General features: G+C 49.8%; 9 protein-coding genes across 9 annotated transcripts; 7 read left to right on the top strand and 2 right to left on the bottom strand.

Moving 5' to 3' along the window:
• Positions 1 to 225: 225 nt before the first annotated feature.
• Positions 226 to 1,954, top strand: N7447_003404 (misato family protein; the record flags this gene model as incomplete). Its single annotated transcript, XM_057227679.1, has 5 exons — positions 226 to 297; positions 347 to 546; positions 596 to 1,034; positions 1,105 to 1,622; positions 1,693 to 1,954. The coding sequence occupies 5 exons, from the start codon at positions 226 to 228 to the stop codon at positions 1,952 to 1,954; spliced, it is 1,491 nt and encodes a 496-aa protein (XP_057087020.1).
• Positions 1,955 to 3,841: 1,887 nt separating this feature from the next.
• N7447_003403 (uncharacterized protein) lies at positions 3,842 to 5,124 on the top strand (the record flags this gene model as incomplete). Its single annotated transcript, XM_057227678.1, has 2 exons — positions 3,842 to 4,544; positions 4,595 to 5,124. 2 exons carry the CDS (start codon positions 3,842 to 3,844, stop codon positions 5,122 to 5,124), a joined length of 1,233 nt encoding a protein of 410 aa, XP_057087019.1.
• Positions 5,125 to 5,928: 804 nt separating this feature from the next.
• On the top strand, positions 5,929 to 8,988 carry N7447_003402 (Hsp70 family protein; the record flags this gene model as incomplete). The annotated part of the gene is made up of 1 exon (XM_057227677.1): positions 5,929 to 8,988. The coding sequence occupies one exon, from the start codon at positions 5,929 to 5,931 to the stop codon at positions 8,986 to 8,988; it is 3,060 nt and encodes a 1,019-aa protein (XP_057087018.1).
• Positions 8,989 to 9,362: 374 nt separating this feature from the next.
• N7447_003401 (uncharacterized protein) lies at positions 9,363 to 9,655 on the bottom strand (the record flags this gene model as incomplete). Its single annotated transcript, XM_057227676.1, has 2 exons — positions 9,363 to 9,526; positions 9,592 to 9,655. The coding sequence occupies 2 exons, from the start codon at positions 9,653 to 9,655 to the stop codon at positions 9,363 to 9,365; spliced, it is 228 nt and encodes a 75-aa protein (XP_057087017.1).
• Positions 9,656 to 11,626: 1,971 nt separating this feature from the next.
• On the top strand, positions 11,627 to 13,870 carry N7447_003400 (pseudouridine synthase PUS7; the record flags this gene model as incomplete). Its single annotated transcript, XM_057227675.1, has 2 exons — positions 11,627 to 11,832; positions 11,884 to 13,870. 2 exons carry the CDS (start codon positions 11,627 to 11,629, stop codon positions 13,868 to 13,870), a joined length of 2,193 nt encoding a protein of 730 aa, XP_057087016.1.
• A 274-nt stretch (positions 13,871 to 14,144) lies between these two features.
• On the bottom strand, positions 14,145 to 15,338 carry N7447_003399 (uncharacterized protein; the record flags this gene model as incomplete). Its single annotated transcript, XM_057227674.1, has 1 exon — positions 14,145 to 15,338. The coding sequence occupies one exon, from the start codon at positions 15,336 to 15,338 to the stop codon at positions 14,145 to 14,147; it is 1,194 nt and encodes a 397-aa protein (XP_057087015.1).
• A 1,780-nt stretch (positions 15,339 to 17,118) lies between these two features.
• On the top strand, positions 17,119 to 18,977 carry N7447_003398 (cation:proton antiporter; the record flags this gene model as incomplete). Its single annotated transcript, XM_057227673.1, has 7 exons — positions 17,119 to 17,155; positions 17,215 to 17,421; positions 17,485 to 17,610; positions 17,659 to 17,709; positions 17,760 to 17,880; positions 17,943 to 18,477; positions 18,537 to 18,977. The coding sequence occupies 7 exons, from the start codon at positions 17,119 to 17,121 to the stop codon at positions 18,975 to 18,977; spliced, it is 1,518 nt and encodes a 505-aa protein (XP_057087014.1).
• Positions 18,978 to 19,840: 863 nt separating this feature from the next.
• N7447_003397 (uncharacterized protein) lies at positions 19,841 to 21,097 on the top strand (the record flags this gene model as incomplete). Its single annotated transcript, XM_057227672.1, has 1 exon — positions 19,841 to 21,097. The coding sequence occupies one exon, from the start codon at positions 19,841 to 19,843 to the stop codon at positions 21,095 to 21,097; it is 1,257 nt and encodes a 418-aa protein (XP_057087013.1).
• A 263-nt stretch (positions 21,098 to 21,360) lies between these two features.
• On the top strand, positions 21,361 to 23,808 carry N7447_003396 (Heterokaryon incompatibility; the record flags this gene model as incomplete). The annotated part of the gene is made up of 1 exon (XM_057227671.1): positions 21,361 to 23,808. The coding sequence occupies one exon, from the start codon at positions 21,361 to 21,363 to the stop codon at positions 23,806 to 23,808; it is 2,448 nt and encodes an 815-aa protein (XP_057087012.1).
• Positions 23,809 to 24,586: the final 778 nt, after the last annotated feature.

The following is a 24,586-nucleotide window of genomic DNA, read 5'->3' as shown; positions in this document are numbered from 1 at the left end:
CACCCACAGAAACATGGATGTTTATTGCCCTCTTTGGAATGATCATGTGAGTGTTGCCCTGGTGACTCTCTGCACCTTCCCTTATATGGTTAGAGACTCACGTGCGGTACCCCACCACATCAGGCCTAGCGTCCCTTTTTGGCTATGTCTGTGCGTCTTTGGGGCATTGTCGATATCAAAATTTATTGAGGGGCTACACTGTGAGGGTCATTTGCATCCATCAATATGCATGAAATTGTTACACTTCAACTTGGCCAGAGGGCTAACTACCTAGCAACCCATTTTTGGAATCTGCAGGTACTGTCATCCACGGTCATATATGAAGTTCATTCTAATATATAGCTAGGAATCATACTTTACATACGATGGGGAACAGTCTGATGTTGATCATGATGTTCACTTTCGACCTGGTGTTGGAGCAGATGGCTCCGAGACTTACACCCCACGCACAGTAATCTATGATCTGAAGGGCGGATTTGGAACATTGCGCAGATACAATGCACTCTATGAGCTAAGTGAAGACTCCACGGCAGGTCAAGGCTTATGGTATGTGGCTCAAATTGATGGACAAGATTCTCAACCTAACGTCTGACAGGGATGGACGAGAAATAGTCCAGAAGCAAACTCCGATTCAGCAAAGTGAATATCAAAAAAGCTTGGATCTGGGCACTCCAGCCCCTCGGCTGACCTCAGAGCCCGTACGCTACTGGTCAGACTATAACAGAGTGTTCTATCATCCTAGGTCCATTGTTCAGTTGAATGAATACGAACTGAACTCCCAGACCATGCCTTTTGAGGATTGGAATGTTGGAGAAGAGTTATTCAAAAATCTTGACAAGGAGCATGATCTACTGGATCGGGACGTGAGACCTCTCCTTGAAGAATGTGACCACTTGCGAGCACTGCAACTCTTCTCCGGGTCAGATGATGCCTGGGGCGGATTCACTGCCCAGTATATGGAAAGACTCAGAGATGAATTCGGAAAGAAAAGCATTTGGGTCTGGGCTATTGAGGATGGTACGAAAAGACAACGGGTAAGTGACACAGCGGTGTCATTTTGAAGAATCGCGAGCTCGGTTGGCTAAGTTTCGAACTTTAATATAGCATCACCAGTTCAAGAAGGATACGAACAAGGCCAGGTCGCTTTACTCGATCTCCCCACTGGCATCGCTCTATTCTCCGATTATTGACGTTCCGCATAAGCTGCCCGGTTACCTCAATGTTGATCGCCAATCAGAATGGCAGAAAACTGCCCTGATAGCCTCAGCCATTGAATCGGTCACACTGCCTTCCAGATTGCGGCCATATCAGCATTTCGAGGCCTCTCTCGCCGGAGAAGATGGCACGCACACCATCTTCGAATTACAATCTTCCATCAATAAAATCAAAATCAATGATGGTCAAACCAAGGCCTCCAATGAAGATGGACCGACCAAAGCCGAAATTGAATTTGACATTGACTTCGCCTATGACGGCGAGTACATAAAGGGCGCTCATATCTTCAACCAAGTCCAAGTAACCCGTGGAGACGAACCGGAAAGGGACAGCGAGTCTACGGAGGACAGCGACATTGGACACCTTCGCAAACTCAGACGATACAACTCCGAGGCGATGCTGCAAAGGTAGGTTTCCTGTTTTTCGCATTTACTTTCACTGTCTCAGCCAGGACGCTAACATTCTATACCGTGATAGTTTCCACACGCCACTCAGCATGCCTATTCTTGACAGTTTCCCGCACGACATGTTCCCCACCCCCGAGACAGGTGCTGGAGTAAATGTGTTTACCGCATTGACCGCCTCGACACGGACAGCTCAGAGGATCAAGGCTATTTCGGCAACTGCCGCACGCCTGGTCTCAGTTGATGAGCGTGAGGCCTTGGTCAACGGACTCGGTGAGATTCGAGAGTACTACGAGACAGGGTGGAGTAGTGGCTCGGACGACGAGGATGACTAGGCACTAGATTAGAATCTAGTATGTTGATATCATCGCAATCAAAAAAAGACAGGGTATATGGCCGGTTTCTGATTGCCTCCCTTTACAGGCCCAATATATTACGGTTTAATTGTTCCCAGGAAAAGAGCTAGAAGAATTTTGTGGCTCAAAGCCCACTATAAAACATCCCAAATGTACAATGTAAAAAGGCTGGGGACTTTTTGCTTTTAGGCTTTGGAGAATTTACAAGACATCCCAACTTTCTGCACATTTCTGGATACTCCAAGGGCACATGTTCTCCTACCCCGCATTTTCCCAACCGTAGAGTTGAATAATTTCACAGATTTCATGCGTGAGGGAATTAATGTAAGTGCATGTACGGAGTACGCCTACAGACAAGTTGTCAAAGTTCAAGAGCTCGTCGAACCCATTATTCTTGCCAAAAGATTGACAGCACCATCAGTCTAATTGAACATTCCAATAAGCTGGGAGGATATTGACCTGGATATATAAGTCTTAAGACGTATAATATAGACGTCGTAGAGGGCTAAGGTAGTCCCACGAGGTACGAAAAAAACATCCATGTTGTATCAGAGGAATATTAAAACACTACTAGTGCAATTGAAATTAAAGATTAAAGAATAAAATGGAAGGAAAGGGCCAGAGAAAGGGAAAGGCCACACAAGGCCAAGCACATTGACATCACCAAGTACCCATAGGGATCTCCGTATCGCGAGGGCTTCGGGAACTTCCCTGCAGGTTCTGGGGGAAGGAAAACAGGGGCACACAGGGGCACGTCAATGTCCGCTGTCCCCTTACCATTGGGAGATTTTCTGTTGCATGTAAACCTGCAGTAGACAGGGGCAGTTGTGACTGCTCCCTCTACTCCGCATAACAGATCTACAGAAAACTGATCAGCCATTCTACGATGGCCTGCGAATTGGATCGCCCAGCCCTCAGCGTATTACCGATACCAATTTTCGGACTCTCCGATTATTTTCATGACTTACCAGAGGCTACTATTACTTGCTTTTTTCTATACTTTCCCGTCGGGTATTCTCAGTTCCAAATTCCACATCTGTCATTCGTGAGGTTTCCCCACATTTCTATCGGGACACATGGTGTGGAGCTTGAGACAGGAGTTATTCTCGGTTTCATGACTTATAGAAATATTTTCATACTTCATATCAGTATCACAAAAGATAACAGAAATTGCAAAATCTAACCGATTACGTCCGTGGGAAAACCCCCCAGAGCTATCTCTTTGCCAAGAAGCGACCTGCATCAGAGTTGGCTGATCCGCTCATGCATGGAGCTCTGGACTCTTTGAGTTTGGCATATTTCAATTCAGGTTTTATGAGGTCGGTAAACCGCACGCCAATATCTGAGACAACGTCAAGTTCTCATTGGCTCAACCCTAGTACCTGGTCGTCTAGTCAACCGGGCCCGTGTCCATGCGCTATCGCCTATCCGGGTTCCGATACTCACCATACTATGCCCAGCCTCCTCGTTGGAAATATGCGGGTCGACTGCTGACTGCTGGTTCACGTCAGGTTCTGGTTGGTGTTAAAATATGTTCGCCACTTTTTTTTTCTGGCATATGCCTGTTTTGACTGCCCAATATGGCACCGGTTGGTCCACACTAGCCAATCTATTAAGTGAGCCAGCCAAACAGGAATTGGGACTCTGAGGAGGTCATACCCCAGAGGAATATATAAACCTGCCTTATTTCCCCGTCTACTCCCAGCCTCACTGGTTGAAATACATGTTTCAATTGTTTATATTGCTCGTTTAGGAACTCTCTCGCTACGGTTCCTATCGTCCTTCGTTCCAAGGGACATATCAGCCCTATCTACAAACGAGACCAATCCATTCTAGTACATAATAACCACTCGTTGGCTAGTCAAGATGCGGGGTGCTCCAATCGTTCTACTCTACGCCGTGACCTTGGCGTCTGGCATGGTCATTACTCCCAGACTTGCCGGTGAGGCTCACATTGCTGTCCGCGGTAGTGGTGAAGACCGCGACGACGGTCCTTGGTGGGGCGGTGACCACGGAGATCACGGTGATGGTAATCATGGCGGCGATGATCACGGCGGAGATGGCCCCCCAGCAGAGACCACTCCATGCGAAACTGAGACTCCCCCGCCTGTCGAGACCTCCACTCTGTGCGAGACCGACACGCCTACCAGTCCCCCAGTTGGGACGTTTACTCCTCCCCCGGTTGTGACATCTACCTCGACTCCTTGTGAGACTGATACACCGACCCCACCGGTCGAGAGCTCCACTCCATGCGAGACCGGCACGCCTACTATTCCCCCAGTTCTGACACCGACCTCGACTCCTTGTGAGACTGGCACTACCACTGCTCCTCCTGCCAGCTCAACTCCTTACAAGACTGATAACCCTACTGCTCCTCCTCCTGCCAGCTCGACTCCCTGTGAGACTGACACTCCCACCATGCCTCCTCCTATTACCACTACGACTAGTAAAACTATGACTCCCATCACGCCTCCTCCAGCATCTACTACTCCCTGTGAGACCGAGACTTCCACTGGTCCTCCCCCGGTTGTCGTGATAACCACAACCTACACCACTACCACGTGCCCAGGTAAGTAAAAGTCTGGATATCCCATCAATTACAACTGCTGATAGAACCAGTGACCTGGAGCACCATCACAAGCGGGACCACAACCTACACTCATCCCGTGACCCAGACCAGCACGATCACCGTGACGTCTGTCTCCACCTGCACTGAGGGTTGCATTCAACCGACAACCCTCACCACCAAGCCCACGATTCCCCCTGCTGTTGGAACAACTCCTACCGTGGTGTTTACCCATCCCAGTATTCCAGCTACTGAGTCCACAGCCCCTACCACCAAGCCCACGATTCCCCCTCCTGTTGAAACAACTTCTCCCGTGGTGCTTACCCATCCCAGTATTCCAGTTACTGAGTCCACTGCCCCTCCCACCGAGCACACAACTCTCCCTGGTGTTTCCACAACTTCTGTTGTTGTGCCTCCAGCTACTGAGTCTACTGCGCCGGCACAGTCGAGCCCTATCATTTCTTCCACCGAAGCCCCCCTGCTTCCTCCTCCCCTGGTTTCAACAGCGCTCCCACTCTGCAGACGTCGGTCGCTTCGATCTTCCTTCCTGGCCTGGCTCTTCTGTTTGCTCTGCTCTAATTGATCTACGTGGAGATTGATCTATCGGAAGAGAGATGATATCATCACTCTAGGTAGTGACTTGTGAGGAACTGAACTGTGGTTCTAACACATAAGAAAAAATCGTTATAAAAAAACCAAAAAAAAAAAAAAATTGGATTCGGCATATCCAGTGTTGATGGACGCCAGGATGACAGTTATTAATGGTTTTCTTAACGACTTGACGCTCCTTATCCATGATTATGGAACCCTATTTATAGTCATATATACATGAGTTTACGAATTGATATCTATTTTCATTAATAATCCACATTCCACACTATGATTATAAAATTAGGACATTCACAAGCTAACTAGTTATTGGGTATAAACTTCAGCCCTGTTTGGATTTAGGGCTGTGACAAATGCGATAACGATAAGGAGTGCAAACATCAAACATTGTCCGGTGTGTTTGCATGATGACCCGTGTCCTCATCCAACAGCTCAAGGTTTCTGGCTTCAAGTTACCGCCAAGTGGCCACAGTATCCCTTTGCTTTCAAATGGCTAATTTTGAGTCATACTTTTGATTTTCCTTTTCTGTTCATCCTCTTATCCTACCTACTTCCCCAACCCAACACCAATATCGAGCTATCCCATAGCTCCCTCCGATTGTCCATCTGGCGCAAAGCCACCCGACACACTATTCGGCAAACCGGTAGAGTGATTGAATACCTGTCAATTTATCTATATATGTGCGCCCGAAGGTAATTCCTTCCTGTTCAATTTACAAAAAGCTCCCTAAATCCGCAATTTGGCTGACTCCTGCAGCCCGGAGCATACACATAGATCATGGCGTTCTTAAATCGCCGACAATTATCCAGCTCGCCAATGTTATCCCTCGTGGTCCTCCCATTCCTTATATTCCTCCTCAGCTTTGCTGGGCCAGCTTCTGCCGCCGGATCGGCCGTCCTGGGTATCGACATCGGCACGGAATATTTCAAGGCTGCCCTTGTGAAACCCGGCATTCCTCTCGAGATCGTCCTTACTAAAGATTCGAAGCGCAAGGAGTCCGCTGCTATTGCTTTCAAGCCCACAAGAGAGAGCGATGCGCCTTTCCCCGAACGGTTCTATGGTGGTGATGCGCTCGCCCTCGCGGCTCGGTACCCGGACGACATTTACATCAACTTGAAGACTCTGTTGGGCGTTCAGTTCAACGATGGCCAGGATGAGGCGGTTAAGACGTACTGGAGCCGATTCCCCGCGTTGAAATTGGAGGCCGCGCCCGATGGTCGTGGCTCTGTTGCTCTCCGCAGCAACCGGCTAGGAGAGGCTCAGAAGAAGGAGGCCTTCTTGGTTGAGGAGATTCTGGCAATGCAGTTGAAGCAAATCAAGGCTAATGCTGATGCGTTAGCTGGAAAGGGATCCGATGTCCGTGATGTTGTCATTACCTACCCAGTGTTCTACACCGCGGAGGAGAAGCGCAGCCTCGAGTTGGCGGCTGAGCTGGCGGGCCTGAGAATCCAGGCTCTTGTTAGTGATGGACTAGCCGTGGGCTTGAACTACGCCACCAGCCGTACTTTCCCCAGCGTTTCTGATGGCGAGAAGCCCGAATACCATATCGTGTATGACATGGGTGCTGGATCTACCACTGCGAGCGTTTTGCGGTTCCAGAGCCGCAAAGTTAAAGACATTGGCAAATTCAACAAGACTATTCAGGAAGTTCATGTTGTTGGATCTGGTTGGGACAAGTCGCTTGGAGGCGACTCCCTAAACGACCTCATTGTGGACGACATGGCCGCCCACTTGGCTGAGCACAAGAATATCAAGGGTAAGGCTACTTCAGCTGAAATCAAGGCGCACGGAAAGACTATGTCCAGACTCTGGAAGGATTCGGAAAAGCTTCGACAGGTTTTGAGCGCCAACACCGAGACTTCGACAAGCTTCGAGGGACTGTACTACGAGGACGTTAACTTCAAGTACAAGCTGACCCGTGCCAACTTTGAGAAGATGGCTGCTGAATATTTCGCCCGCATTGGAACCCCTGTGGAGCAGGCTTTGACAGCGGCCGGCCTTCAATTGAGTGATATCGAATCCGTCGTGCTTCACGGTGGAGCCATCCGCACACCGTTCGTCCAGAAGCAATTAGAGAACTTGGTCGGCTCATCTAAAAAGATCAGAACAAACGTCAACGCTGATGAGGCGGCTGTGTTTGGTGCTGCCTTCAAGGGAGCCGCTTTGAGCCCTAGTTTCCGTGTTAAGGATATTCGCACCGGTGACGCCGCTTCGTACCCCATCTCCTTGAAGTGGAACTCAGATGGTAAGCAGAGAAACCAGAAGCTGTTTACCGCCACTTCCCAGGTTGGCCCTGAGAAGCAAGTCACTGTGAAAAACCTGGAGGATTTCGAATTCAGCTTCGCTCAGCATGTTACCCAGGATGAAGAACACCCTATTCTCAGTGTCCAGACCCAGAACCTTACTGCGTCTGTTGCCAAGCTCAAGGATGATTTCGGCTGCACCAATGCAAACATTACCACGAAGTTCACGATCCGCCTCAGCCCTGTGGACGGTCTTCCCGAAGTCATTGCTGGCACCGTTAGCTGCGAGGTGGAAGCCGAAAAGAAGGGAATTGTCGAAGATGTTAAAGGCTTCTTCGGCCTTGGCAAGAAGGACGAGCAGGAGCCTCTCGGCGAAGATGGCGAACCTCGTGAATCGATCACCCTCGAGCCCGAGATGGAGTCCTCTACTACATCCTCCACTAGTCCCGAGACCACCACCACTTCCACCAAGGACGGAAAGAAGGACACAAAGAAGGACACAAAGAAGGACGCAAAGAAGGACGCAAAGAAGGACGCAAAGAAGGATGCAAAAGCCACCCCTCAAGTCAAGCTTGAAGTCATCCCGATCAGCTTGAAGTCTGTGGCGCTTGGAACTCCAGCGCCATCAGTCGCCGAGCTTGGCCGCATTAACGGCCGCCTTCTTGCTTTTGATAATTCGGACCGTGAGCGTATCCTGCGCGAAGAGGCTCTTAACGAATTGGAATCATTCATCTACCGTAGCCGAGACCTCGCCGATAACGAGGAGTTTATCAAGGCAGTCAAGCCGGATCAGCTGACCGCTCTCTCCGAGAAGGTCTCCAAGGCCAGCGATTGGCTGTACGAAGAGAGCGACAACGCCAAGACTGCCGATTTCCAGTCGAAGCTCAAGGACCTGAAGACCATCGTCAACCCTGCACTGAAGCGGATGAAGGAGAGCTCTTCTCGCCCAGCACGCGTGCAGTTGCTTCAGGACATGCTCAAGAATGCTGAATCCATGAAGGATTTGATTAAGAACCAGATCGACAACGATGAGCAGCTTTACTCCTCTTCCCTCTCATCCGCAAGTGCCTCCTCCACCTCCACTTCCACTGAGACCAGCTCATCGACCCCAGCCCCGGCCACTTCTGACGAGGCTGTCGATGATCTCGATGAAGACCCATACTCTACTTCTTCATCTTCTACCACATCTACTAAGAGTGCTGCTACGGCCAAGCCAACAGGCCCCAAGTATTCCCTCTTCACTCCTGCCGACCTCACGGCCATAACCGAGGCTTACGAGTCCACCAACCCCTGGCTCGAGACCCAGCTCAGTCTGCAAGAGAAGCTTGGCGAGTCCGATGATCCGGCTTTCACCGTCGTGGAGGTTGACTCGCGGCTTCGCGAGTTCGAGCGTATTCTTAACCGCATGTACGAGAGGATGACTTCAGCCGCTGGCCAGCAGAAGAAGAGCAGCAGCGGCAACGGTAAGAAGGCAACAAAGGAAAAGAAGAAGCCCGAGGCCGAGAAGACCAAGGGCAAGGGCAAGGATCAGCCCAAGGATCAGCCCAAGGATCAGCCCAAGGAGAAGGAGGATCTTCCCAAAGATGAGCTGTAAAATAATCATCCCCTTGTTGTTTTACATTTGTTTGATTTTTTTTTCACGCTTGACCCGTACAAAGCATTTCATTCTAACGTAACCCATGTATCATGCACACTACATCCTGGAAGATAGAAAAAAGAATCACAATGGAGTTTGGGCTGAGCGTTACAAATTTCGTTGTCTTTGATCACTCTCTTTTCTTTTGCTACGTATAAAGACCCCTGCTTCGCAGCGAATCACACTGAAGAAATCACTTGAGCTCTACGAATTCATAGATATAAATGAAGCAATGGTTGAAACTGTCATTGCCAGTCCTATCATCCTACCAGGATACCACTTGAATGGACTACACAATATCAAGCCCATTAGTCCAGCCCCAAACCATCCTTTCAGTTGCCAGCACCGGCGCCGGCACCAAGACCCGCACCGGCTCCAGAACCAGCGCCGAAGCCACCACCAAAGCCGAGGCCTCCACCGACAGAACCACCGCCACCGCCGCCGCCGCTCACGGCACCGCCGCCACCACTGCCGGCGCCAAGTCCGGTACCAATATCTATCATGATCACTCTATTAGAAATGTTCCAACCAAATAAAGCGCTGCACTAACTGGTAACATACTGGTAGGGGCAGCAACAGCGACCAGAGCCAAGCTGAAGAGCGCGATGAGGAAATTGGACTTCATTGTTTTAGATCGAGCTAATGTTGTAGAAATGACAGCCAATGATTAGTTCAATTGCTGGGTGTGAGGAATGTCAGTTACGAATAAGTCTCACCGAATGGATTTAGAGGTAAGCAGTAAAGAAGGATGGTTGATGATATCCAAAACAGCGGGTGAATACCTACATTTTATACCTCCAGGTTCGGCTTTAGTTTCCTTCAAAGTACAAGACCGATCAGCGAGACTGCTCAGCTAGGATCGGAGATTGAGTGAATTTCTTCGGCATGTTGCACGGAAAGCGTCCAGTCATTTGCGCCGTCGGGGCGTCTGATTTGGAATTCGTGGTGGTCCTGATTCCGGCGCGTAGTACTTTACCAGCCAGAGATTGGGATTTTAAGCTGCATATTTGAGTGATGCTAGGTATAGAGCTTTGGGAGGGGGGGCTGCATATCTTCAATTACAATATATGCTTTGGCTCTATAAACCGGGATATGTCTCCTTCTATCTTGCTCCCTGGTTTATTTATATTCGGCTTTGCTTAGCATGCAAGGAGTTAGGCCAGAGCTACGAAGGATAGTACATCTGGCAGCCCAGAAGAATCCATATCTGCTTTCGAATTAGTCTGGATACTTTGCAAACATCTCGATCCCACCTGAGGTAAGCTTATGCAGTTTGTTTGGTTTAAGCGTAGCTATTCTTCCGGATGAGAATCTGTATCATATTGGATAAACAAATCTCTCAAATTATAAACAAGATAGCACACTGAAATCTGTGAAACAACTGGCCTCTACCATAACTAGCTTTCATGGACTTGTTTGAACAAACCGTCATAATTGGCTATTTACCAAATTCCAATCATTTGAGACATAAATCGGGACAGCAGAACTGTGCAGGAGGACAGTGGTTAGTTGGAAATGATATTAAAACCCGAGAATCGGTCCACATGATGGTAATTGCATCGGAAGTGTCCACTTGTGATCATTATGCCGGTGCCCGGCGGGATTATCGTATAATTGGCGATTCTTCTGTTGTATGTGCTCAAACTGCGATGACTCCGTGTGGGTAAAGTTCCCGAAGCGATGAGAAGCTCGCTAGCTATTAATATTTGCTGAGATTATGCTTGTTTAGATTATGCCAGCAGCTGACTATGGGGTCGCATAACATAAGGATTTTGCACTTGAAGCTCGAGTACTCGGGGGAGTGTCCCTGCTGGTCGAAACCGCCAATGGGGGTGGAAGTCTGCCTGGATGAGACTCCGACCTAGCTTCATCCCGAGCTTCAAGTCCAAATCCCCCATATTATGTGACCCCGTAGCCAGCCACCAGCATCATCTCAAACTACACCCGTAGGGATCTATCGAAATTTGAGCATATACAACAGGAGGAATCGGTAAATACGGCGATCAGAATGGGCAAGGCAGTCAAAGCGGAGGCATGAAGATTGGGCCAGGGGGAGACGATGGAGTCATCTGCTAATGAGATTGTGGTTAGCCCAGCGCATGGCTGGAAGGGGAGACGCCGCCATAATACTTTAGTTGGACCCGGCCAGTGGTGGATACCAAAACTAACTGAGTGGATGTGTAGCCTTCCTCTTTTACAATCAACAATTTACGCCTTTAGCTTTGGCGATTCTTGCTATCTTTTTATTGATCAATTGTCACACCGCTAATATAACGCGTGGATTCCGTTCGAACGTATTGAAGGTTTTAGAAATATCTCAGTTTGTATTCGTACCAGCTATCTTCCTATGACTATCTACAGTAAGAGGCTTAATAGATACATCTGGTATCAGATACCTGGCTATGCCCCTGAATGAGATCTGTTGACTATTGAAGGAGTCGAACATTCAATGAAGTGAAGTATAAGTTTCTACGTCCCAACGCGGTAAGTAGGGCTGACCCGCACTTGGCCCTGTCGCGCTAGACCTGATCAGTAAAGAAAAGTTCCTGGAGCTCAACCTTCTCCATTCAACCCCACCCATTACGAACGATACAAGATGGAGAAGCCAGATATCGTGGAGTCTCCGCGAAAGCGACAGAAGACCGAAGATGTAGCCTCAACCGAGGTGGCTATCACCCTTGATGGCGCAACTGAGACCAGCACCGCGGTCTCAGACGCGCAGACTCTGAAGGAAGCCGAGGTCGGAATCACGGAGTTTGTGAGCAACGACACTGAGGGATTCTCAGGTATCCTGAAAAAGAGGTGAGCTATTCTGTTCCTCTAATTGAGGATTCCGCTAATCATTATGCGCAGGTACACAGATTTCATGGTCAATGAGATCATGCTCAACGGCGAAGTTGTCCACCTCCGAAGCATTGATAGTCCCAGCAAGCCCGAACCTACTACGACAGAGCCTGTCCCTGCGCCAAAAGCCCCCGGAGCCGAAACCCAGGCTACGGAGCAACCCGAGGGTACTCCGGCCAATGATGCGGAACAGCCAGCTGAGTTCAAGGTTTCGGAAGAGGACCGCACTCTTCTGGACGAATACGTTGGCGCTCAAAATGCTACCGAGATGATTGCGCTTCACAAGATCGCTATGGCTAAGCCCAAGAGTCGGCCTAGTGAATTCGGAAAGGTCACTTTTGCCGTGTCTGATCGCGACCTTCGCACCAAGATCCACCAGGCTATCCGTCGCATTTTCAACTCTCAGCTAGAGTCTACTACCGACGCGGAGGGAAATATGTCCATCACTGCTGCGAGCAACCGTTTCAAGCGTGGTGCGACCGCAGGACGAGCCAATGGCCGGGTCCAGGGCCACCGAACAAACTGGGAAGAACTCGGGGGGCCATACCTGCATTTCACCATCTACAAGGAGAACAAGGACACAATGGAAGTCATTGGTTATATCTCCCGCTCGTTGAAGATGAACCCCAAGTCTTTACAATTCGCTGGAACCAAGGATAGGCGGGGTGTGACTGTGCAGCGTGCCTGCGCTGTGCGTCTTCAAGTCGATCGGCTTGCACGAGTGAACTCGGACCTCCGCAATGCTTTCATTGGAGACTTTGAGTACCGCAAGCAAGGACTCGAGCTCGGGGATTTGCAGGGCAATGAGTTCGTGGTTACTCTGCGCGACGTTGAAATTCCCGGCGTGAGCATGAGTGATCCTCAGGCTGCAATTGCCAAGGCCTCCGAGGTAGTCGGTACATCGTTGAAGAACCTATACCAACGAGGATACTTCAACTACTACGGTCTCCAGCGATTTGGAACCTTCGCAACCCGAACGGATACAGTCGGCGTCAAGATGCTGCAGGGGGATTTCAAGGGCGCATGCGATGCTATTCTGCACTATGCTCCTGAATCTCTTCAGGCGGCAATGGAGGGGAAAATGTCTACTGCTAACATCGGCACTGATGACAAGGATCGCGCCATGGCAATCAATATTTTCCAGACAGGCGGTAACGTCAACGACGCTCTGCAAAAGATCCCGCGCAAGTTCTCCGCTGAAAACAATCTAATCCGCCACCTCGGCAGGAATAAAAAGGATTATCTGGGTGCGCTGCAGTGTATCCCCCGGAACCTGCGATTGATGTACGTGCACGCATACCAGTCACTTGTCTGGAACTTTGCTGTTAGTGAGCGCTGGCGACTCTACGGCGACCGAGTGGTGGAAGGTGATCTTGTCATTATCCAAGAGCACCGCGAGAAGGAATCTGGTTCCGCTGTCGAGGCTGCCGAGACTGTCGATGCCGACGGTGAAATTATCGTTGTTCCTCAGGGCGAGGACAGTGCTGTTGCGGCCGAGGACATGTTCATGCGAGCACGTGCCCTGACGGCTGAAGAGGCAGCCAGTGGCAAATATACCATCTTTGACTTGGTTCTTCCCCAGCCCGGATATGACATCATCTACCCTGAAAACGAAATGAAGGGATTTTATGTTCGCTTCATGCAAAGCGAGCAAGGTGGTGGCCTTGACCCGTCCAACATGCGCCGCAAGTGGAAGGACATCAGCCTTAGCGGTGGCTACCGTAAGATTTTCAGCCGTATGGTGGGAGATAACTACTCTTTCGACGTGAAGCTTTATTCCAAGGACGATGAGCAGTTCGTCAAGACAGATATGCAGAAGTTGAAGCCCGAGGATGAGAAAACCGATGCCGCTACGACCGATGAGACCACAGCTGATAAGCTAGCTGTTGTTCTCAAATTCCAGCTGGGATCAAGCCAGTACGCCACCATGGCTCTTCGGGAATTGACTCACGGAAAGGCCACAGCCCACAAGGCTGACTTCGGTGGCGCAAGATGATCGGAAGAAGAATCAGCGCCGACTGTAGTTCATTTTAACGCTGCAGATGACCTCAAAATGCCCGCTGCTATGACCACTGTGGCTAGGATATCATTCCAGTCATATTCATGTACATAGTTTAAAATACACAACTTGTAGCCTATTACAATGAAACCCTACAGAAAGAACAGCCTCCCCGAACCCACCAAAACGCCAGAGAACCAAAAGAAACCCACATAATGGAAGCTCTAGACCAAGCTTGACTTCATTGTATCATATCATCTTATTGACACCCTCAAACTCCCCGAAACCGCCTCCTCTCCTGCTCACCTATCGGCGACACCTCATCAAAAGACGACACCACAGAATGGTCATCAAAGTCCCTCTCCCTCCTCCGCCCATCCAGATCCGACACATCAGAAACAGCATCATCATATTCATCATCCGAACCACCACGAGCAATGCCAATACCAACCTCGTCATCCGAGAAATCCTCAAACGGCATCCTAGCTAACCGCGATGGCCGCCTCGAGGACGCAACAGACGCAACCCGACCCCTAAAATCCTGCTCAGTAGCACTCCGCCTCTGATCCATCGGAACTGCGACTGCAACCCCAAGCTCCGCCTCAGAGTCATTAGGTCCACGGGTCATAGACATGCGGCGAAAGGAGGTCCCAGAACTAGGACCCGGACTGGGCGTTTGGCCCCGACTTTCCGTCGAGGGCGAGATGCTGATAATCGGGATCCGGGGAATGGGGGGCATGGGCATGGACATGGCCGTTGATGACATTGCCGGTGTGGAGAATGAACGTCTTGACTCTGGTGTCGAGGATTTTGGGGATACCATTAGCTCTTGTGTCGATACCGCGCTTCGGTGCCCTGTTGCTATGTCGTATGATGGGGGTAGGGCGTTGCGTTGTTTGTCGTGGCGCCGTCGGCGATAGAGAAAGAATAGGAGCGCTAGGATTAGAGCCAGGCCGATTACTGAGACTGGGACTGCTATGGCAATCTTTGTTGTTTTTGATGGGCCGCCGGAGAAAGCGGTTGAGTCGCTGATTGCTGAGGTTGTTGAGGCGGAGGTTGTCGCTGTTGAGGACGCTGTTTGGGTGGATGCGAGGGAGGATAGGTCTGAACTTGAAGGCATGGTCCGGGGTGTTTGTGATGAATGGTGTGGACTTGTTGCATCCAGTAGGCTGGTTGGTTTGGGGCTGGCTTCTGATGCACTGATATCTTTGGCAGCCGATGTCCCAGTTGATTCCTGTATCCACTCGCTGCGTGTGGGCGATGAATCTGATCCACTAGGAAGAATGGCTGATACTGTTGCTGGGTCTACCAAGCTTGACGCTTCTGATGCAATATTCTTGTTTTGTCCGCCGGCTGTCGTCGTGGGCACCACATCTCGGCCCACTGATGCCACTGGCGAGGTCTCAATGTATTTTGATGTACTGAGATCCGGGGTACCTGCATCTCCCCGTACAGTGTCCAACATTGCAAATGGCAAGAATCTCATAGCAGGTATCGTGGGTTGAAATCTAGATTCTTGGGGCACTTTCGTCTTATGTGAAGGCCCCAAAGCGACTTCTGGAAGACAAAGAACCGCCACGAAAGATAATACAAAAGACACGACTGACGCTAGAGTTTCCTCATTAAATACCGTTTTAGGTAACTCCTCGATGTCTTTGTATAAAGTAATTAAATATGCCCAAGTTCAAAAGCACAAGAGAGGTTGGAAGGTAGCAGGAAATACAGAATCCCAAAAAAATCTTTGGAAGAATAGAAGTGAACAATCACAGATGATGTACAGCCGACAGCCTAACAGCCCCAGGGTGGGGGTTGAAGCACTGCCCTCAAGATGAGACGGTCTAACAAAGAAGCGCTTCGATAGCGCTAGACTCGGCGTCAATGAAAAAGATCACAGTATCTTGATCCCTTCGAACTGACACATTTGCCTCTCAAAGAAATTATCACAATAATCTTTAAGATATCCTCTGTACAAACCATCAAAACTTCAAATCCATGAGGCTCGAAAATGCTATTTTTACGACGTTCGCGCTAATATGGGGCCACGTAGGATCAACACGAGCCCTAACTACTTTCTGTTTAGTTACTAGGCGGGGAAGTTCGTACGTTGTCAGGCTTACGGGGGATTTTATTCTTGGAGTATTGTTGCTTTGACGCCAATGCTCACAGGAGTTGCATGTGCTTCTAAATTAGGTAGGGAGCCAACAGTAAGTGGCCATATTTAACAAGGATTCGTTTTAAAAGGGTACAGCTTCCATTTTCTTCTTTCGGTGCCCATCATCTACATAAAATTATGCAAGTGGGCCCATGGCTCAACTCTCAGGCTACAAACTATTCGTTAATATTATCCGAACACATCGTTGATGTAGATTGCCCGTATTGTCGAGGGCTGAGAGCAAGCACCATGATACTGCTAAAATTAGATATTACGACCAAACCAAGGATATACGATGTCCGATGATAATTCGAAATTTGCAAAAGTATACTAATCCTAAAAGAGATATACATTGTCGTAGATAGTATTGAACGAATTCCAAGCTGTGATGTTGATCCATATTCCTCTGATATAAGTTCACTACAAGGTTGGGATGTCCCACTAAAGCTGAATAGGCTGATATTAATTACATACTTTATGGATATTCACAACATCATTGTGATGATAATTACTATTTGAGCGATAGTCTCCTGTAATAATGTTGTGATGGATCTAAATCCACCACAGGGTGAGTTAGTGATCCCTAAGCCCAACAACCCTGACTCACAGAGCAACTTTTCTACAACATAGGTATTCGCCTCTAGCTTTCTAGCTTTTCGCCTGCCATTTGTGTTCCTATGAGTCCAGATGTGGAGATTATGTATTCCTGTGAAGATTAATGCCTGGAGTTTCTGGCCTGTAACTCGGTATGTTGGAGCTTGTCGCGTCGTTTAATCCCCTATCTAGAGCCATTTCGTCTTGTAGACACAATTAATAGCATGTGAGAAACTGCTCAGGTGTAGACTGTATGAGGTAACTATGATGATTTAATGAGTGTACGGTTTCACCTGGGGAAAAGTTGCGGATGTAGAAGCCCTGGAGAGCTGAGATGAGTAATGTTCCGTTTCCGGTAATCCAATGTCTACGCTTCTTCGAATCCACCCAAGATGCCCAGACTGCCCAGACTGGGAGGACCACAGACGGGTCTTCACAATTAACGTACACTTAAGTGCTGGAATTACCTTCTTCAATCTTGTCAAAGACAAGCTCTAGTATGGCCGGTGGCTTCCTCCCATACCACGAACCCGGAAGTATGTACCTAAGCATATTCCAATTGATCTCTGCTCATTTCCTCACTGATCGATTGCAGCTGTCGATATCCTGATTATCATTTCTTTCTTCTTTTTCCTTTCTCTCGCAAAATGGGTCTCCGCAAAGGTAATCCAGGCCGGGATTATAGGCCAAATCGCCGTCGGTATCATCTACGGTGTACCGTTAGCCGATATCCTTGAACATAACTGGCAGAAGACCTTTTCTGTTCTAGGATATATCGGTCTGATTTTGATCATTTTCGAAGGTGTGAAAACATTTTCCTCTTGGCTGCTTGGCTTTTCTTGGATACTGACGTCATACATACTAGGCGGTCTTGGCACTCGTGTCGATCTTCTTAAGCAGAATTTCATTTTGAGTATGATCGGAGCGGCAACTGGCGTTGTGTTTCCAATTGGTCTTTCATTCCTTTTGCTATACCTTGGCTTTGGTTTTGGTTTGTTTTACATGCCCAATTCCTATAGTCAAAACTAACATGAGCCAGGTGCGGTTGAGACCTTCATCATCGGAGCGTCTCTTTCCGCTACTTCACTCGGTAAATTATTTCCACTTAGTGTGCACGTTATAATTGCTGATTGATATCAGGGACTACTTTTGCTGTGATCAGTTCTGCATCTGGCTCGGTCAATCTCGCCGAGACCAGAGTAGGGTCAGTTCTAGTGAGCGCTGCTGTCATCGACGATGTCGTAGGACTTGTTATGTTAAGGTGTGTTGCTTATTTCAACTGGAAGGTGTGTGGTGGATTCATCAAGCTGACTAGCTGTATAGTGTCATTGCCGACTTGGGCAAAATTTCAGGAGATGGCGACGTCAATCTAGGCTGGCTTATTGGGCGTCCCATAGTGGCATCAATCGCCATGGCCATCGTAACACCCATCCTCACCAAATGGGTCTTTGCTCCTTTTTTCCGAACGTTCATTGAATACCACTTTGCGCGATTCGACCATATTTCCAACATAATCCTCATGACCCTTGTTCTTTCGGCGTTTGTTGCCATTGCTGGCTTTGCTGGTACATCCGTCCTATTTGGTGCCTTTCTGGCAGGCGTCTTTATCTCATACCTACCAAGCAAGCACCCCGACGGACCATTTGTGGTCATGAGCCGTGAGGAAGGCGAGCGCGAGGAGGATAAAAGCCCCACTTTTATCCATACATTTGAGAAATATCTGCTTGGAACTCAGCAGTATTTGATGGAGCCTCTGTTCTTTGCAAGTATCGGATTTGCAATTCCGTTCGTGCAGCTATGGACGGGGAAACGAATTTGGAGAGGTGTGGTTTACACCCTTCTCATGGCATTTGCAAAGGTATACAAGTATATTTCAATCTCATTTTTCTCGGCATTGGACTAATAAATTCTATTTAGTGTATCGTCGGGATCTGGGTCCCCATATGGCAACTCGCTGGGAGTAAATCTCACAAAGAAAGGTCACATGAACAGCAGAAGAGACGGGGAGAACGAAAAAACGAAAACAACAGCACAAGCAACGATGGGCAAAGTACGCAAGAGAAGGGAACCCGGTGGAACCGGGCCTGGCTCGCTGCAGCACTTTTAGGATCTGCTATGGTGGCACGCGGTGAGATTGGGCTTTTGATCATCGAAATCGGACACAACGAAACTCCGTACGTTAGTGACGAAGGTTTCATCACGGGTGTTTGGGCTATTCTTTTGAATACTATTATTGGCCCAGTTATTGTCGGTCTCCTGGTTCGATTCTACGCGCAAAAGATCGAAGAGGGGGAATGGGGAGTGCAGGATAATTCCATTCCTGTCTCGAGCCACGCTGATGCACATGGAGCGGTATAGGCGTTTTGTGTGAAGATTTCATGTCAAAGGAAGTGATATGGCTGTACACGGGATGTGAATGCGCTATGGGAGAGTCGGGCAATTTCTTTTTGATATATCTGACTGATAAGCTGAATGCCCCAAACAATTGGGAACAAACGTTTAAGCTGGTGGGTTTACAAACAGTTTATACATAAATTCAAACCTCATGTATTTGTGTATAAGCACCTGTAGGTGAAAGTGTAAATGTTAAGCTTGTTTCTACATCCATGGATGTGGCTTAGACGGCAACGTCCACGTGAGTCTAATACAACACCAGGCAGCAGATATTTTCATATAAAAATGCAGGGAGACAAGACGAGTTTTAAAAAAATGATTACGTACATATTAGTAGTTGATAATCGGGTTCCGAGGCATAGATTCTGACAGGTATCAATTCCCCAAACTCGCTTGGGACTTTATGAAGCGGCCTGCTAGGTAGAGCTAGTCCCGTCTTGGCAAGCTTTTGAACCTGAACCAAACCGGCACCCATAGATGATGTTGACTGGCTTACTGTCATGTCCCTGATTCAAGGGGCATGATATATCGGAAGACGGATTCTACATGGGCACTTTCAAAACATGATAGCCATCATGGGATGACCCTTGGCCGACTGGATTTTTTGACAACCCCATCTTGCGGCTGAATCCCATGTAAGCCTAGATCAGCCTGACAATGCTGACCCGCTCACCAACTAACCAGCTCAGCAGGTCTCCGACCAACTCAAAACTCGGCCATATCATCAGATCTGATCATTACTATGATAGATCCGGCCATCTGGGCAAAAGGAGTGAGTTCGATCTGACCACAACCCTTTGCTACCAGATTTCATCTCGCTTGGCGATATGTCCGACCAAGGCGGGGTTTTTGGCGCCTTTGGTGCGGTGATTGGTTATATAGGAGCAGAGGCAGCCACCGACATCTGGTTCTCGTCGTTATTATGGCCCCAGCGATCATTCTCCCACCTCACACTTCGATCCATCCCAACCCTGGCTCTCCTGATGCCCATGGGGGGTCCTTTGCACAAAGCCGCTCTGAGCACCTTCGATATCGCCAACGCCCAAGGTCTCTTTAAGGGAGCCCACGAAGGCCATATGCTGGGCACTTCGTTCTTTGAGCAAACGGACTGGACCTACACCATTCCCGGTACTGCTAGTTCCGAGCCCCGCGCAGCCCGTAACTGCATGTGGGCGCGAGCTCTTCATTACATGCCTCTACCCGCCGAAAAACCTGGATCACTGGCAAGACTATCCCCTTCAGCCACGGGCGCTACCATCGAGAAGGGCATCCTCCCACCCGCCGACAATGGCCGCATGCCCTTACGAGCGAAAGTCGCCGTCTACCACCTCATCTTCACTCCAGCAACGGCAGAAGATAAAGCCTCGCAGATGGCATTTGTGCGCGAGAACTGCGGCCGCCCAGGCTCGCACGTTTACCTCAGCATCTTTATCGCCGAGCTCTCTGGCATCATTATCTTTGCCGTCATCTATGCCATCGGCCGATCACTCTGGTGTCTCATCTGGCTAGCCCCGCTACTCCTCCGCCTCCTGAGCGCCTTCTTCGCCCTCGACCGCGAGCCCCTCACCCCTATCTCCTCCTCTATCTCATCGCCATCAACCACGCCGACCACCGAAGCCGAATCACCTCGTGATTTTGTCCTGCACTTCCCCCAATCCCAAGGCGGCGACCTCATGCTGTTCACAGGTCTCTCAGCCCTCGTGCAGCAGTTCTTCCGACACTACGGCCACCCAGTCCGGAGCCGAACCCGGGAGACTCTCCAGCTGTGCATTATAGCACTTTTCGCCGCTCTATTTCCGCTAGGATTGCTGGCCTCGACTCTCTGGATGCCGCCGTTGGTTCAGTACGCGTGGACCTGCTACCAGCTATACATTGTCATGACGATGCATATCGTCCGCTACACGTCATTTGGACGGAACACGAGCACGGAATCTAAGATCGCTGATTATCTGACGGATCGGCCGGAGATTCTTTTTGGGGAGAAGAGGCATGGGGCTGAGACTGTGAAAGTTAGTCTTATTGCGACGTATCATGCGCGGCACCAGGAGGGGAGGGATTGTTTGGAGCGGTTGGTGAGACGGTAGTCGCTGGATTGGCTGCAGTGATGTCTTGAGTGCAACTGAGAATTAGCCTTTTTTTTTTTCTTTCTTACATTCGTTCCATCTGCATCAATAAATCTGATCTCGTACTAGCAGAAGTATAGCCAATGGTAGAATAGCGCGTTCGCTTAATTTTCTAATATATAACCCCGCCTCTGACCTCGTCGCTCCTCTCTACGAATAGACACTACTACCAGCGTCTTACTGTTATTTACACTTATACTAGACAGAAAAGCCAGCATAACAGCATGAGTCCTGATGACTGGGGGCCCGTGCGCAGCACCGACAGGGACAAGGGATACCCCCTCGCCACGTTGATGCAGGTGGTCTACGGCGAGGACATGGGCATGGGAGACGGGTACAGCAGGTGTTTCTCGGTCATGTATCGACTGGCTCTGGAGCAGGGCGCGGTCGACAGTGTGAAAAGCCCTGACGGCACGGTCATCACGGGGTTTAATGATGATCGTGCTGAAAGTCTGCGACAACATCTTACCCCGGGGCAGGAACGATCGTTTTACATTCTCTGGAAATGGTGGGCGACGTGTTCCCGAGTATGTATTGTAGACGAAGCAGAAGAAGAATACGATGATGATTACGACGACCTCTTTGGCGACGACGAGTCTCACTTCTACCCACAAAACCACGTAGAGCGCGAGACGATCCACCAGGCCGGTGGGATCCGGTACAAACTCGGCTTCAACTGCGTCTACAACAAGTGCATGGCAACGCTGTTCAATGCTGAATTCGAGAACTTCGTAATACACCGAAGCGGCGACGAGCTGGTGAACCTCCGACGGGACTTGGCGCAGGAAGCTGCTTGTCTAACCATTGCGATTGAAGCTTGCTCCCCACGAAGCCACACCCAACAGTCAGCTCAAGTACCATACTCCCCAGACGGCGAGAGTTATCTCGCTCACCGGTCAGAGAGTTCCCCGGTCTGGCGCGCAGGGAGACGAGTCCTGGGGAGCAGTGACCTATCCGGGCTGGATCCTCGCTGCAACGCCGGCTCCGGTATCGATTCCTGCCCCTGGCTGGGAGAGATCCGCGGGTTCCCGCTTTACTTGTGGGATGTGAAAGAGCGGAGGACCGTGGAGGTATTTTCGCTGTGGGACGAATACGATATCGACATCCCGTACACAGCCATCAGTCACACCTGGGGCCGGTGGCGGCAGCGCGATCAGCCCGGGGTTAACATGAAATCGCGCGTGCCGTGGCTGATCCCGCGGAACTCACTGTTCGATGTCGAGCGGCTACCAGATATCCTGGCGCAGATTCCCACGGATACACCCTATATCTGGTTTGATCTGGTTTGCATTCCGCAGGAGGGCTGCGGGGAGGAGCTTGACGAGCAGCTGCGGCAGGCTATGAGGATGGAGGTCGCGAGCCAGGCATCCATCTTCAAGAGCGCTAAACACGCCATCGCTTGGTGGAATACCGACTCCGCCCCGGAGTCCTGGGACGGCATGCGTAGCGCCATCCAGTGGATGTCCTCCGTATATCTGGATCTCCAGTTCTCGGATGGGGACGAGTCTTCCATACGCATCCCGCCCTGGAAAGCGCACGACCGGCTCCGGGCCACAGGGCTGTTCTCACCGGACATGGCCACCCTACCCTGGTTCAGCTCCCTGTGGACGCTGCAGGAAGTGTGCCTGCGCCCTGACATCTGGATCTGTAACAAGAACCTCGACCTCCTCACGGTAGGCGACAACGGGGCTCTCGTCGCCTTCAATACACTCGTCTCCCTCGCCGAACGAGTAAAAGACACACTCACTAGGGAACTTAACGATCTAACTACCCCAGCAGACCACCTCCTGGAACGCTGGAAGCCCCTCGTCCACCCAGGCTTCCACGAAGTACTCGACCTCCTCCATCGCACAGGAATGGACAACCTCCACGAGCTCAAGCGCGAGCAGATTCTCTTCCTAGCGACCAGCCGATACTGCAGCCACAGCCGTGCGCAGGCGATCATGTCCGTCCTCGGCATGACAGAATGGTGCAACTCCGCCACTGCTATGCCAGAGCAGCGTCAGCCCAACAAACCGGGCTTCGTCTTCGACCAGTACCCGCTCGCCTTCGTGCAGGAGGTCGCGCGCAATCTGGGCTCTAGCTTCTTCATCACCTCCGTTCTGGCGGATTACCCGCCCGTTGACGATGTGAAAACTCAGGACGTAGTCCGGGGCACTATGCTCCCCTTCCGGGCCCAGATCTCCGAGCCGCGACGCCTGTGTGTGTCGCGCTTAGAGACGGCGGACCATCCGTCCGTATTGACGTGGGAGGTCCGCGGCGATGGGGCGGTGTTCCTACCGGAGGTGGAGATCCTCTTCTCATCCAATAGCGACTATGGCGATATCAAGTATATGACATGCTTTGTCGATTTGAGTATGCCAGTGCCTGAACATATTGTTGAACGGGAGCAGTTCCAACCCCAAAGGAGCATGTATCATGGGGATCTCCGGTACTGGATTAAACAGCTCATCCCGGAGATCTACGGAGTGCGTGGGACGTACTATGCTATTCATCTCCGGTACCGACCCGGACAATGGGATGGTTTGTTGTTGAAGGCCGCCGGTAGTGGGGACTCTTCGCAGTCGGAGAAGATGATCAAAATCGGGAATCTCCATGTGCTGACTTTGGTGGGAGATGGGGAATATCTGCCCAGGCGTAAATCAGTGAACGTTAACTGGATTGCTTTGTAGACTCGGATCTTTGTTATTACGATTGCCTCATCATATCGCACAATCTGTCTCCGTATACGCTCTAGAACAGCTATACGGCTAGACCTCTCAATAGCTCACAAAGCCCATAGCCCAGCCCATAGCCCAGCCCACCAAATGGGCTGGGTTTGGGGCCCATTGGTGGGTCGTGGGCCCAGAATGAAAGCCCGCAAAGCCCATAATGGGCCCTGAACAATACAAACGTGCGAATTTACGTAGCTGTATAATTAATGCATTTTTCTCTGGGTTTTTTTTGGTATTCAAATTACCACCTGGGCGATACATGAAGCTATACAGAAATCTTCTTCCTATAAGCTTATAAGTTAACTTATAAGATGCAAAGTTTAATTTTTATAAAGCTTTATTTTTTATAAGGGGTACTTATTTTTATTAGGGAATTACATAGTAAGTAGAGGTACCATTAGTGCTAGCTACTATAATTGACACCTGGTAATAGACCCAATATATATCTCTCTTCATACTAATACTCAGGTCATATATTTGCTTGGGCTCCTAGGAGCGACCGCAGGCAGCAAAGCCCTTATCATCGGAGGAAGTGAAACAAAAAAAGAAGCGTGCTGTGGGCCAGCCGGAGCATCCAGGGTGACCGACCAGGGTGCTCAGGGAGCAGCTCAGGGCGGCAGGGAGACTAACTCAGGTTGGGCTCCGGAAGCCGATCGCTTCCAGAGGCGACAGTGTTACACCTTTATTACACTTAGACAACCTAGCTCTTTGATCTCTTCTCTACTCCATGTAGATG

This window comes from Penicillium robsamsonii, assembly GCF_028829455.1.
Source record: "Penicillium robsamsonii strain IBT 29466 chromosome Unknown utg000002l_segment0_segment0, whole genome shotgun sequence".
In the NCBI taxonomy this organism is placed as follows: domain Eukaryota; kingdom Fungi; phylum Ascomycota; class Eurotiomycetes; order Eurotiales; family Aspergillaceae; genus Penicillium; species Penicillium robsamsonii.
This window is presented reverse-complemented; position numbering and strand designations above follow the sequence as displayed.